This window comes from Lacerta agilis, chromosome 8 (assembly GCF_009819535.1).
Source record: "Lacerta agilis isolate rLacAgi1 chromosome 8, rLacAgi1.pri, whole genome shotgun sequence".
Taxonomy (NCBI): domain Eukaryota; kingdom Metazoa; phylum Chordata; class Lepidosauria; order Squamata; family Lacertidae; genus Lacerta; species Lacerta agilis.
The window spans coordinates 75,183,085-75,197,678 of record NC_046319.1 but is presented as its reverse complement, the minus strand read 5'-3'; the positions used below and the strand labels follow the sequence as shown (position 1 = coordinate 75,197,678).

The following is a 14,594-nucleotide window of genomic DNA, read 5'->3' as shown; positions in this document are numbered from 1 at the left end:
TTGGTGAATAAAGTAGATTAAAAAAGCCTGGCGTCTGCCCATCCCTTTCTCAGAGCACGCCCAATACACCCTTAATTTCCCTCCATTGCAGAGGAATCAGAGAATCATAGAGTCGGGAGGGACACCAAGGGCCATCTAGTCCAACCCCCTGCAATGCAAGAACCTCGACTAAAGCCTCCACGACGGATGGCCATCCAACCTCAGCTTAAACAACCTCTCAGGCACAGCTTGAAAAATCACAAATCTAGCCTGGATCGCCATGTTCTCTGGCAGAGCTCCTCCCTGGTCTCGCTACCGGAGATATCTTTTAAAACAAAACAAAGCTTGGGGATGTTGCAAGCTGAGCCATGAGACTGTTTACCTACATGAGCCGAATGGTTCCTCTCCTATACTGTACAAGTGGAAGGGCCATAGTTCAGTAAGAGGACATCTGCTTTGCATGCAGAAGGCCCCAGGTTCAATCCCTGGCATCTCTAGGTAGGGCTGGGGATGTCTCCCTTTCCGAACCTCTAGGGAGCTTCTGACCTTGGTGTGCACACTACTGAGCCACATGGCCCATTGCTCATAACTTCTTATAAAGCAGTTTCCTATCTCCTTCCAAGGGAGGATAATGATCTGCTCGGGTTCAAATCCTACTTCAGCCATGGACTCCCTCTCTGGAGCTGTCCTTGAGATACGGGTGCCAGATGTACCCGGTTAAGCGGAACAGTTCTGGGGAGCGCATGAACTTTCTCCCTGTCAGTAGAGCGCAACATCACCTTCCTCTGCCGTGCCAGCGAACTGAGAGGGAAGGAGGCAGGTGTTCATGTTGCGAATGTGCTTTGCCACCACTCGTGGAAAGGCATGAAGCCATGCATTCCAGTGGAGCCTTCTTCCTGGGCGCACCCTGTGTGCCACTATGGCCCTGTCTCCCTCTTGGTGTGGACAAGAAACAAAGAGAGCGAGTGGCGCACGTCTAAGACTGGCAGCTCGAGTTTTTCTCACCATTATCTATACAGGCCTTTCGAGAATAACGTTCTTCCCACAGGGGAGCCCTTGGAAATCTCTTTCCCACCCCGCTTCTTCGATGCGCAGGCTGGAGCATGGCTCTGGGGGAAAGTGTGCTTGACAGGCCCGAACCGACAAGGCCCAGCCTGACCAAAGAGCCTCTGGATGTGGGCCAGAGGTCCTCATTCTCGTCCTTTCTCAGTCATGATGGAAACAGCTGGTTGGCCTTCCCAAGTTTAATGTCCCCAAAATAAAATGAAATAATCCCAAGACAAAAACGGGCCTGGCAGATCACCCTGGGGACTAGAGAAAGGCGTGTGGGCCTATATGGCTCCACACGGTTTTAGGCCCCTGGAGGGAGATACACCTCAGGTGAAGGGAAAATGGGTGTGTGTGTTTTTGATTCCTGGTGTTTTTGACCATTCTTGTGAGGCATGGCGTCACACAAGCTCTGTTTTCACTGCTGCAGGGTGGCAGCAAGCTGGCAAGCTGCCTTCTGGTACAGACTGCCAGTCGCTGGCATCTGTCTCGGCCTCCTTCCCACGGGAGACTTGACTTGCACTCTGAACATCAGGGATGCAGGCAAACCCAGTCCTAAGCCAGAGGGCATCCATTTTCAGGGTTGTTGTTGTTGTTGTTGTTTTGGTAATGTTTATTGTAGAATATATTGTAGAAAAACAGAGCTCCACATCCGCATTCAGTCGCAAGATACAGCCAGACAGGGGGGGTCTCTTCATAGCTCCATCATTACCAGACATCGTAATATATTGATATATCGTGATGCTTAGCTGGTGATATATCGTGATGCTGAAAACCAGATATTGCCCAGCCCTAACAAACAAAGCACTGAAAGGAAAGGGGGGGGGAGAGACACTGCCTTGTTTTCCATCAGTTAACCAAGTCGAAACTCACATATTATTATGTGCAAAGCATGCTGAATGGTCTAAAATTTAAAAATGTCTGTAAGCAATATAAACGAGAGACAGGGGAAGAGGGAGGGAGGGAGAGAGATTTTTAATTGCTTCGGTTAGGACCATCAGTTTTCCACTACTGGATTTACTGTAGAGGAGATTAATGTAACAATGCATATTTGCTGTTGTAGTTCAGCTTTGCCACCTCTGTGGCCGACAGTTGGTTCAGCTTCGGCAGCCGCATTGTGAGCTGACAGGCGGCAGATAACCTGCCCATCTTATTTATACATAATTAACCTCATTTGCATACAATTAAGCATGTGCTTGGCGAGGGGAAGACTACAGCCGGTGGACATATTGCAACATTTCCGCGCCGGTCTTTTGTGTAATTTCTAGGCTGAGGCCAGGAGTGAGCTATTGTTTATTTTCTTGTTGCTTAAGTGTCATGCTGGAGACAAATGAGAAAATGGACGGTTTCAGCTCTTTGCAAACGGAGGTCGCAAGTCTCCTTTTGCAAAGTCTTCCAGCCATATTTAATGGAGGCTGGGAGTCAGTGGTTGTGAAGAAAGGTGAATGTAAACAAACAGAACATTTTTCACCTGGGCCAAGGCAAGGTATATCTGCCAAAATGATTTAATTGATGGGGACAGGGGTGCCCTCCTCCTTTCCATTGCCTTGCCCCAGCCAAAATGAGGGTTTGTCAACTCAAACGTACCAATCCTAAGTTAACCTAAAGCGTGGTTTGCAAACCCACTTAAAACTACAGTTTTGGATTCCAGTTTGCTGTCCAGTTGTGAGTCACGGTCTGTCAACTTGGACATTATGCCGAGCCATAGTTAGACTACAGGAGCTATGCTGTGGAGCTAAATTCGTTCAGAGCCATAAAGCGGTTGTCCCTAAACATTCAAAATCACAATGCTGTCTCTCAGAATCACGATATAGGGGTGCGTAATACATCTGAAGGACAGGTCCTGAAGTTGAGGCTCCAGTACTTTGGCCGCCTCATGAGAAGAGAAGACTCCCTAGAAAAGACCCTGATGTTGGGAAAGATGGAGGGCACAAGGAGAAGGGGACGACAGAGGATGAGATGGTTGGACAGTGTTCTCGAAGCTACCAACATGAGTTTGGCCAAACTGCAAGAGGCAGTGAAGGATAGGCGTGCCTGGCGTGCTCTGGTCCATGGGGTCACGAAGAGTCTGACACGACTGAACAACAACAACAAAATACATCTGAAGCTCTTCTGAGTTTTGATAATAAGGTGTTTACCCGAGTTGCATCTGCAACTCAGGAGGCTGAGAATTGGAGGGGGAATTGAGTTATTGCCTCCTCTCACTGTTCCGCAACTAGGAAAAAAAGCAAATTTCAAAGTGAATAAATCAACTTGCTTAGTTTTCAGAGAAACCTGTTAGTATGCCCCTGTGTGAGGACTGGATCTCAGGACTTGCCTGTCACACATCTCACCATATGCAAGAAAGGAATGCTCAGTATTTTCTCGGCTTCATTTTGTCACTCGCTCCGGGGCAATTGCCTTCTCAGGAGCGTGTTTTATCCTGCTGCAGGAAGGAGAATGGTAAGGGCTTGTTCTGTAACCACTCCCCCACTTTCAACCCTCTTTACCAAAGCTTCAGCTTCTCCCAAGAGAGAAACCCCGAGTTGGGTTTGCTCAGCATCTGTAGGGCTTGGGCATTTTAAAACAACACCACGTGGTCTTTCTTTTACGAACTTGCCCTGTGTCTTCATGTCTTTCTGCTGTGAATCACCCCTCCGTACCTCGGCATGCAAAACGGCATTATACGGAGAGTGATTATGGGTGCATCTACTCCAAAACGTTGCAGAACAGTCAAGAATGCTTGGCCTTGATTCATGTATTTTTTCCTGGTGTCTGAGATCGAAGCTGTTATTGCCCAGACTAACAAGGCCAAAGCCCCAGGGCTTTGGTTTTCATAAAATGGAGCCGGTGTATCAATTCATTTTCTTCTCTAAATTTATCAACTAAAAGGCCTCTTCTCAACGGCCTGGTTTGGGCCTGTGATATTTGGGTAAATATGGTGCTGTTTTTAATGGTTTATGCTGGTGCTGGGGAGAGGAAAGGAGAGGAGAGCATTTCACAAGTGGGGGGCCACCACAGAAAGGGCACGTTCTCATGTTGCCACCCTCCGGACCCTCTGGTGGAGGAGGCACATGAAGAAGGGCCTCAGATGACGACCACAGGGTCCAGGTCGGTTCATATGAGGAGAGATGGTCTTTGAGTTATTGCGATCCTAAGCTGTTAAAAGCTTTATAGGTCAAAACCAGCTCTTTGAATTTGACCCAGAAACTAATCAGCAGCCAGTGCAGTCGGGCCAGGATCGGTGCAGTATGCTCAAACCATCTTGCCTAGCTGCCAAATTCTGCACCAGCTGGAGTTTCCAAACTGTCTTCAGAGGTTATTCTTTCGGAGTGACTTAGGTTATGTTTTCTGTGAAGTTCCATTGGGCACAACAGAACTAAACGGCCCCGGCCCTGTATACCTGAAGGAGCGTCTCCACTCCCATCGTTCAGCCCGGGCACTGAGGTCCAGCTCCGAGGGCCTTCTGGCAGTTCCCTCACTGCAAGAAGTGAGGTTACAGGGAACCAGGCAGAGGGCCTTCTCGGTAGTGGCCCCCACCCTGTGGAACACCCTCCCAAATGTCAAAGAGATAAACAACTATTTGACTTTTAGGAGACATCCGAAGGCAGCCCTGTACAGGGAAGTTTTTAATGTTTGATGTTTTATTGTGTGTTTAATATTTTGCTGGGAGCCACCCAGAGTGGCTGGGGCAACCCAGTCAGATTGGGGGGCATATACATAATAAAACTGTTATTATTATTATTATTATTGCACACCGTTCTCTTGAAACCGAAACCACTTGTGTTTTCAGTGTTCCTAAAGGCTTAGCTTTGCAAGGAGTGGCTACGAATCCCCACTTTCACACTGACGTTGGAGACAGGGACCCCGTTGCAGAAATAGTAAGGGGTATTTGAGACACACACACCCTTTGCCCTGTGCCCTGAACCATTGCTCTACTGGTTGGGACACAAGGAAAGAGAACTTGACGTGGTCCTGTCCCATTCAGCCCCAGCCCCACGTTCCCTTATAAAGTGCAGTAGTTCTCCTCTGAGCTCCCAGAAATCAGAGTGGGACAGAAACATCCCCAAAAAGAGAGAGAGAAAAGGGTTAAGCACCACGGGTAAGAGGGGTGTGGGAGGATATTTGGGAATGGTTGGCCTTGAAGCTAAAATCTTTTTAAGTTGCCAGGCCAGCTGCTTATGCATCTCTTTGCCACAGGGTTGTTTGAGCTTTGCTGCTGGTCCTTTAGCACAAAGGCGTTTGCATCTGAATAATGCCAGGAGCTGAAAGCTTTTGATTTGGCCTCTCTGTTCCTGCTGTGCTCTTAATTTCCAATTTCATTTCCTCTTCTGTCTGGGGGCACCTGTTTTCTCTTTCCCCGTAAAACATTCTAGGGTGGCAGCACTTACATAAACCCAAGGCTATCCCCGAACCTCTAATAGTTATTCAGAACAGGGGTAGGCAGACTTCTAGAACCCCGGAATCTGCAAGGCAGAATTACGTGCAAAAGACTTGGAATTAAAGAACAGTGAACAGAATACCTGTGCTGAAGACCGCAGTACTTCAAGGACGGTTTCTCTCCATATGAACCAACCCGGACCCTGCGATCATCATCTGAGGCCCTTCTTTGTGTGCCTCCTCCACGAGAGGTCTGGAGGGTGGCAACTTGAGAATGGGGCCTTTTCTGTGGTTGCTCCCCGTTTGTGGGATGCTCTCCCCAGGGAGTCTCGCCTGCATATCTTTAGGCACCAGGTGGAAATGTTCCTCTTCAACCAGGCCTTTGATTCTATGGCCTTATAAATGTGCTTGTAGGAGGAGAGTTATTGTCTTGTTTTTGTTTTATTTCGTATTTTGTGTTCCCATTTTGTATTTTCGTGTTGTGAACTGCCCCGTGACCTCTGGATGAAGGGTGTCATACAAAATGTATTTAGCAGATAATAAATGACTCTCAGCACTTTCTCAGTCTAGGAAATTGCTTTTCTTACTGGAGCTAAACTTAGCTTGCAAACCTTTCACATAAACTTCTGCTCCTTACTGGCCTCCTTTTTCTCCCCCACTTCAGCCACTTTATTTACACGGAAAAAGGCACTTTGTGGTTGCCGTTGTAAAACAATCATAATCCTTTGCAGCTCCTGGGACGGAGTTTAATTTTGTTTTAATTTAATTCAGACAGAATTACCGGTAAATGGCCAGAGAGATAGATGAGAGGGTATTGGTTTTGTGGTTGGCATGTTGTGATGTTATACTGTATTGCCAAAATCTGCCCTGGGACCAGGTGGGTTGTCAATTGGAGAACTAATAAAGGCATTTGGACAGGTGCAGTTTATCTACATAATGGTTGACCTGGGCGGCCCAATCAACTCCCAGAAAACTGTGGGCCACGTGTTCTGCGTAATATCTAGCAGCGGGCATTAACAAAACAGTAGTGTTGTGTTCCATGGCAATACACCGGTTTTGGATGTAAAAAGCCTTTGGTTGAATCCCTGATAATCTCCAGGTAGGACTGGGAGAAACTTCCTGTCGGAAACCCTGGAGAGCCACTGCCTCACATTGTAGACAGCACTGAACTAGATGGAGCAATAGTCTGACTTTGGTATAATGCAGTTTCCTAGGGTGAAGACTGGGAAAAGGAGGTGGCAGAAGCTGAAGAAGTAACAGACTTTGGTGAGCAGGGGGAGTATGTGGCAGAGAGAACTCCAGAATCAGAGGCAGAAGCTGAAGCTGAAGCAAGAGAGGCCAAGAGGCACAGAGGAGTCAGTCTGGTGAAGAGTCAGGGATGTCTCCCCCTCCTGCTGCAACAAGCTCCCCTCTTCCCTTGTCTCCCAGAACCAGGAGAGGCATGAAGAGAGCGGAGGAGAAATTAGCACCACGAAGACGCAGTCTCACTAGCAGGCACCTGCTTTCCAGAGTTTTAGGCAAGGGAAGTTCTGAGCCTTACCTGGAGATGCTCAGGATTGAACCCGGGACCTTATGCATACAAGACACATTCTGTACCCCTGAGCTACGCTACACCCCTTCCCCCCAGGAGGATTGCAGATTGCTGGAAGTGTTTCACACAAGGGATACAGTTAGCAGCGGCAGTCGCGGGAGGCCCCATTAGCTAAAGTGGTGCTTCAGGTTAAGAACAGTTTCAGGTTAAGAACGGACCTCCGGAACGAATTAAGTACGTAACCAGAGGTACCACTGTATTTCCCCTGCAACGCAAACATCCACCCCACCATCACCCTTAGTAAGCAAGCTTTCCTTTCAAAATCTTAAGCAGCTGAGTGTAACCAAAAGGGGGGGGGAGGCATTTGTGTGTTGTACCCCAGAGACAGTGATGCCTCTGCCACTTCCCTTGGGCATTGTATCCACCCAGCGTCCTTTAGACCTTGCAATCCCTCCCTGTCTCTGGGCCTTGTGCCTGCCTGCTCTGCAGTCCGAATAAGTTCCTTCCTTCCCTACTTCCCAGAGAGTCTTTTACAGAGGAGCTTATCATAGCCCTGTCGCCGCCTCTAACTTTGGGTACCCTTGGGGATGCGGGGGATGGGGGGGACGGGACAGGACCTGTCCGTTCCTCCGTCTGCCTTGGTTTGAGATGTTACATGAAGACGAGGAGGCTTCTGTCTATGCACCAGTGTTTATGAATCAATCTCTTTTTCTTTCCTGGGTTTTCCCAGCTGGTTCCCTGGCGCTCAGCAGTTTCTGGGCATTCTGCCTTGCCAGAACCCCCCCCCCCTCTCCATTACCCGGCTGGGAGATGAAAGCTGGCTCTCCCCCCCCCCCCCCTCATTTGGAGGGGCTTATCCTGGAACAAAGCCCTCAGCGCCAGCCTGGAATCCCAAGCAGCTGCCGGCTTGCTTGCTTCCTTGTGGGCCCTTTCATATCGCCAATTTCTCTCTCTCCTTTCACACATACCCCACCCCTCAATGCCAGATAGCTGCTTTATTCCTCTTCTCTCCTCTTCTCCCCCCCCCCCATGCTTCATACCAGCTCCTCCCAGCAATTCTTAATCAACATTGCCTTAAGTGTAGCTAAAGGCATATAATATCTGATATTTGATGGAGGAAAAGGGGGCATGTTTGTCCTTTTTGAGTGCATGAGAAATGCACAACATACAATGTAATAGAGGAAGCTCTCTCTGTGTGTTAGGTGTTTGTGTGTGATGCCGCACAAACCAGAGTCTCCCTACAACTCACACACATAACGCTAAACCGTGGTTAACATTGTTATGATGAAAAGACCCATTGCTCAGTTCAGATGATCCCCTAACCATGGTTTGGAGGACTGGGTATAAACCATGGGCTCACATATTCCCCGTCCCCTTATTCTGTGCAGCTTCACTTCCCCGTTTCCTGTTTGGAGCTAACCATAGTTTGCCATGACACCCGGGTCAGCAAACTATGGTTAGCTCCTGCTCTTCCACTGTGCTGTTGTTTCTCTGCAAATTGGAAAGGTGCAGTTTTGGTTCTGTGTGCGTTTGTGTGTACGTGCAGGAATGTAAAAACCCTGTGTAGGCTTGCAGATTGTTGAGTTGCGTATGGAAGGAGGAAAGGTGGTATATCTGGAAGGGTATTGATCATATAGTTGTAGACTTGGAAGAGACCCTGAGGGTCATCTTGTCCAACCCCCTGCAATGCAGGAATCTCGTCTATAGCATCCATGACAGACGGCCACCTGTACCCTGCTTTAAAACCTCAAAGGAAAGTCCGTATAATAAAAATAGTAATATTTGGAGGGGTATTAATTAGTACACGCATACCAGCTACAATCCTATGTGGCATGGGAGGATTGGGTACAATTGGCAGGGTATCCTCAAACCCCACTTTATTCTAGTAGTAAAACTGGAAGTTGCAGCATCATACCTCTGGGGCTTTAAACATAGAATTTGTAATTTCTCCGCAGGATGTTGCAAAGGATGTGGCTTCTGGGCCATAAGCATTAGGCGGTCTTCTGGTAGCCAGCAAGTGGAGAATAAAAGGATTGCGTTTTCCACTTAAGGCCAAGCTGCCCTGGCCCTTATCTGCTTCTAAGACACCGCAGCAGAGAGAGAGAGGGAACCGGCCATGGATATTTTTAGAAAGGCTGAGGAAAGAGGAGCCAGGCATTCGGTGGTCCTGCTTTGCAGCTTTGAAACTTTCGAGGGCAAACTTCCCTTTGGAACCATCTCTCTCAACAGCGGCGGGGGAAACTGATGTTAGAAAATGTTTGTTGAGTACTGCGGGGATCTGATCGTTTTCAACAGTTGTGGAGACCCCCCCAGCACAGCCCTCAGGGCAGGACTTTGGGGTGAATGTCAAGGTTGCTGCCGAACGCAACATGTCTGCCTTTCCACATATTTGCAATTCCCAGAGTTGCTTGGGAAGAGAGGCGGATGGTTAAATTACCATGGGAAGCGCAGCTCTGGGAGGGGAATAGGGGGTCTCCTAACAACTCTCGGTGCTCTTAACAAACTACAGTTCCCAGGATTCTTTGGCGGAGGCTAGGGCCACATTCACGGCGTACACTAAAATTTAATTTAATTTATTTATTACATTTATATGTCATCTTTATCTTCCAAGGATTTCAAGATTGTGTACGTGTTTCTCCTCCCCATTTTGTTTAATCCTCACAACAACCCTTTCCTAAATCTCGCTCCCAATATCTCTGCAGCCACTTGCAGGTTTTTTTTTTTTAAAAAAAAAAAGCATGGAAGCCCTTCAGAGAAGTTGCCAGCGTTTTTGGTGAAATCTGTCCTAATGTACATACATGTACACAGGTTTAATAAATGTGTAGCCGTACTTTGGAAGCCAAACGCCTTGGCTCCCAAACAAATCGCCTCTCGAACGATCGAAACCCAGAAGTGATTGTTCCTTTTTTTTGAATGATTTTCGGAAGCCGAACATCCGGCGCAGCCTCCGATTGGCTGCAGGGTGCTCTTGCAGCCAATCGGAAGCCGTGCTTTGGTTTTCGAATGGTTCCGGGAGTCGAACGGACTCCCGGAATGCATTCTGTTCAAAAACACAGGTAACACTGTACACATTTGCGCAAGTGGTTTTCCTTACTATAATTGAGGACTTTGTACACTTTGGTTTTGCTTTGAGAACTCCGCCGCAAAATTCAGAGAAGTGCAAATTTTGAAAGAATAGTCACGTTTCGAGAAGTGCAGATTTGGGGAATTTCTGATTAAGATCAACATCAAATTTCTCCTTTCAGAACGGTCACTGGTGATGACAGGCGCAAGGAGAGAATCTGCTGAGGGCATTTTGTCCAAGACCAATTTCAACCACACACACACACACATACGCACGAGAGAGAGAGAGACCTCACATGTTGTGAGAATCATAATTCTATATAGAAACAAGTTTCACACCTTTCAAATCAAGGCGTTTAGAGGCGAGAGAAATGAATTGCATTTTCTTCAGAGGCATCTTACTCCCCATTGGGAATGTTACCCATTGTGATAAAAGATGAGCTGCCAATTTCAATGTTTCTCCTCCTCCTTCTGTTGCCATGGATGGGGCAGAGGAAAGGGCCGCTGTTTACAAAAATAAAAAAATAACACCGCAGCGAAGGGGGGGGATGACCTGTTTGTTGAAAAGATAGCCTGGCGAAAGCTGCCGCTGCACCATAATAGATAAGAGCAAGTGCTGTGAGCCAGGAAGTGCACGGTTCAGATTTCATCTCTGCTCTGAATTTATTAGATAGCTTTGGGCAAATAACCAACCAACCCCCCCTCCCCCCACCCGGCTTCTTCTCCCCCCTCTCAGCCTCAACCTTTGCAATATGAGAATAAATGCCTATCTTGCAGGATTTCTCCGGTGAGGCCTGAGAGGAAGCACTTTTGAAAAACACTTTGTGAGAGCTGCATAAATCCTAAAACATGTTGCTGTTATTTGGTTATTTAAAATGATGGACGAGAGCCGTAGCTCAGGGGCAGAGCACTGCCCTTTCTTGTCAAAGGCCCACGGTTCAATTCCTGGCATCTCCGGGTCGGGCCTTGCCTGGAGGCCTGGAGACCTGCTGCCGGTCAGTGTAGGCAGCACTGAGGTAGATGGAGCATTGGCCTGACTTGGTTTAAGGCAGCTTCCCATAGTTTCCAGAAATTAGTATTCAGAAGTATTGCTGACAGCCATCATGGGAAGAATCATAGAATACTAGAGTTGGAAGGGACCCTGGGGGTAATCTAGTCCAACCCCCTGCAACGCAGGGATATGCAGCTGTCCCATACGGGGATCGAACCTGCAACCTTGGCATCATCAGCACCACGCTCTAACCAACTGAGCTATCAACAGCCTTGTCCTCCGTTAAGTTGTCCAATTCTCTTTTCAGACCGTTATGTGGCTGAAATAAAAATACGTGTTTATGACTGCGACACCCGAAAACGTGCCGTTTCGTGCTGTAATTAATTTTGGCATTTAACGTTTTCGGGAAATAGCGCCTGTAACAAATGTGCCCCTTTCCCTCTGTCCAGCATTGTGTGTGTGTGTGTGTGTGTGTGTGTGTGAGAGAGAGAGAGAGAGAGAGAGAGAGAGAGAGAGAGAGAGAGAGAAAGCACTTTGGCTGCATCCGCATGAAAATATGGTAAGCAGCACTGAGCACTTTGTAAGGATTACAGTGAAGGAGCTCTTGACAGCAACACAGCCGTTAAGATAGAGGTCAGCAACTGGCGGCCCCCAAGCTGAATCTGGCCCCCCTTGAAGGAAGCCCAAAAGTTGCCAGCTTGGGGGCAAAAATATGGGCTATGGAAGAACCGTTGACGGTGGATATGGAGCTTGCTTGGGTAGGTCCTTAGGCAGGTGGGCCTTGGGCCTATCCATTTTGAGGAAACCTCTGACAAAATCTACTGCTGAGCATGGCCTTAGGTTGTTTTCTGGTCAGTCCTGATCGCCATTCACTTATTCATTTATTCATTCTTTTTCTCCTCCCCTCAGCCCCAGAATGCCAGGCAGAGGTGCAAGTATCGGTCCCAGCTTTGTTGGAAGTCCAACTAGGCCACAAAGTGTCCATCTCCTGCGCACACACCACAGAAGGTCACAATGGCTTGTCCCTGGTGGAATGGTTCATTGTGAGTATGCGGGTCTTGGGAAGGCGGGTAATGGCGGCTGGGGGTGTGGTGCTTTTAGACGCCCTTAGTAACCAGCCCTTTTGCCCTTGGCCGTGAAAACCTCCGCAGACGGACAAGAACGGGGAGCAGAGGCGTGTGGCCTACAGCGATCAGGGCCGGCAGGGGGTGGACCGAGGCACCGAGTACACGGACCGCGCCTCCATGGAAGCCGGCCACAGTTTGGTCATCAAAGCGGCCGAGGTGATCGACGAGAGAGCCTTCTCCTGCCAGGTGACGGCGGGCGCTGCAGGGAGCGGAATGGGAGTGACACAGCTCAAGGTGTACGGTGAGGCTCCTATCATCGCTTCTCTCGCCATTCGGACCGCGAGGCGCTCCTGCCTCTTGTCTCCTTGTCCTTCCCTCGTAAAGCTTGTCCTTGTTTTCGCTGCCTGCTCAGAGGTTTTCTGGCTCCACCCTTGCTCCCCTTGCACCTGAAACTCTCCTTTGGGCCGGCCCTACCGTTGAGGCAGTGTGAAACGGCCGCCTCAGGCTGCTGGTTTTGGCTGTAAAAGAAGGCTAGCAAACGACCAGCTACCTAAATTATTGCTAGTAGATTGGCAAGGAGGAGGAGAGGCGCTTGTAGCATTTTCTGCCTCCGGGACCAAAATAATTTTGCTGCCCTCAGGCTTTGTGCATGAGAATTGCGGGCGGGTGGAGATTTATTGCTCTGCCTCAGGCGGCAAAATGTCTTGGACTGGCCCTGCAGATTCCACCTTCAGATCCCAACCTTGCCTTCAAACACACCGTTTTTTGGTTAACCCTTAGGCCTCCACATGAACTGGCACAAAGCTTAAATATGTCCCTGTGGCTGGGATTTGCATCCTTGGAGCCAGAGACCTCTCCCCCCTCCCTTAAGGTAGCTGTATTGTGAATCAGTAAAAATGAATCTTGCTCTTCTTGGCTTGGCTAGCCCTTAAAAGCATTGTGTGAATCAATCGATAGAGAAAAACAATCCCTGCTGCGCAGCCCTTCTTGAGGAGATGTTTCCCCCCTTCTTTCCGGGTGTCTCGGCCCTTTTATGTCATCTCCGTATTCCCACTGCCAAGCTCTGAATCCTCCCAGAGAGGAAGTTCTAGGCCCTGAGATGGCCCAATATATTTCTGGTACCCAAAGCACCCTAATGGTGGTAAAATATTTCATGCTATTATTATGATTGGCAGCTTAATGGTGCCCTCAGAGCTGCAGCCTGAGGTGTCCCTTGTCTTGCCTAATGATAAGGCCGGTCCTCTCTAGGCGTCTTCCTCCACATTAACCTGTGAATAAATTAGAACTAAGCTGGTGTTTTGTGTTAAGATATTGTGAAATGCCTGCCTTGCATCAGTTCAACCTGTGTCAACCTGTTTCCTTATCTCCTTAGAAGGCCCCTGTTTTTGTGTGTGTTCCTTTTCATTTCGTTTCACTTTTAATTTGTATACCGCCTTCCTATATTACTATACGCAAGGTGGTTTGCAAGCTGAAGAAACAGCACCTTATAACAATCTGATCCAGTGCAAATAAGTCGCAATAGACACATAACTTTAAAATAAACAACTTACATAAAATAAAATAATAACCCATTAGAATATAATACAGTAGTACGCAATGAAATTTAATTATCAGCAAACGACAATCAAATAGCAATTCACTCTTAACAATTACAATAAAATAATTGCTATAATCAGTAAAAATGACAGGGAGTCACAACCCATAAAATACCGCAATACGTTCAGAACCACGAGGAAGGATCAAATTGAGAAACCAAGACACACAACTTGAGCCTGGTTTTGTGGCAGCCTTGCCTTGCTTAACGCTGGTCCTGCTTGAGAAAGATATAATATAATTTCTTAGAGATGAAATAGCATCATAGAACTGTGGAGCTGGAAGGGACCCGTGGGGTCATCTTATCCAACCCCCCTTGCAGTGCAGGAACCTCGACTATCAAAACACCGATGGAACATATTGTAGCATTGCAGGGAGATCGCTCAGTGATCCCATTCTGAACTGGCGAGAAATACCCTGTGCCCCCATCTCTTTGCTATCCTGATTGATCTCCCCCATCTAGGACTATCATAACTCCCTGCAACCTAGTCCTCCTAGGGACCTAGGCCAACCTCTTTTCCCTCCAGCACCCAGCTGCTTCTTCGCCCGGTGTTGCGTAATTCCTTCCCTTACGAAACCGTTTCCCTGCCCGCAGCAAAACACCTGGAGACTCCACCTCCGCTCTTTTGCCAAAGGTGGCTTGCATCTCTCATCCTGCCTGTACTTTCCCCTCCAGCAACCTAATGCTGGCGGGTCTTGTATGTTCCAAACTTCCAGTCTCCAGGTTCAGATCAGCCTTCCTGACCTCAGGACAGCAAAGGGCTCCCAGTGGCTCTGTCATGCACCTGCAAACACAAACGGTACAGGCAGGGAGAAGCAGCTGTGTTTGTCTACACACCTTCCATGCTAATAAACAGAGGCGCCCGATCATTTCCCCCTCTCTGATCGAGAGGAAGCAGTGGGGTTTGTGGTCCCGGAATCTAGCTCAGCGCTGGTTTGTTTTGGGGTCCACCCCCCCTCCCAC

General features: G+C 48.3%; 1 protein-coding gene across 4 annotated transcripts in view; it reads left to right on the top strand.

The window, feature by feature from the left end:
• The window catches only part of BCAM (basal cell adhesion molecule (Lutheran blood group)), a 63,285-nt gene that overhangs the window by 27,928 nt on the left and 20,763 nt on the right, over positions 1-14,594 (top strand). For all 4 annotated transcript variants that reach the window (XM_033158358.1, XM_033158355.1, XM_033158357.1 and 1 more), the window contains exons 2-3: positions 11,880-12,013; positions 12,122-12,338. In XM_033158358.1, coding sequence (XP_033014249.1) covers positions 11,880-12,013; positions 12,122-12,338 — 351 coding nt within the window. The remainder of the gene's footprint in view (positions 1-11,879; positions 12,014-12,121; positions 12,339-14,594) is intronic.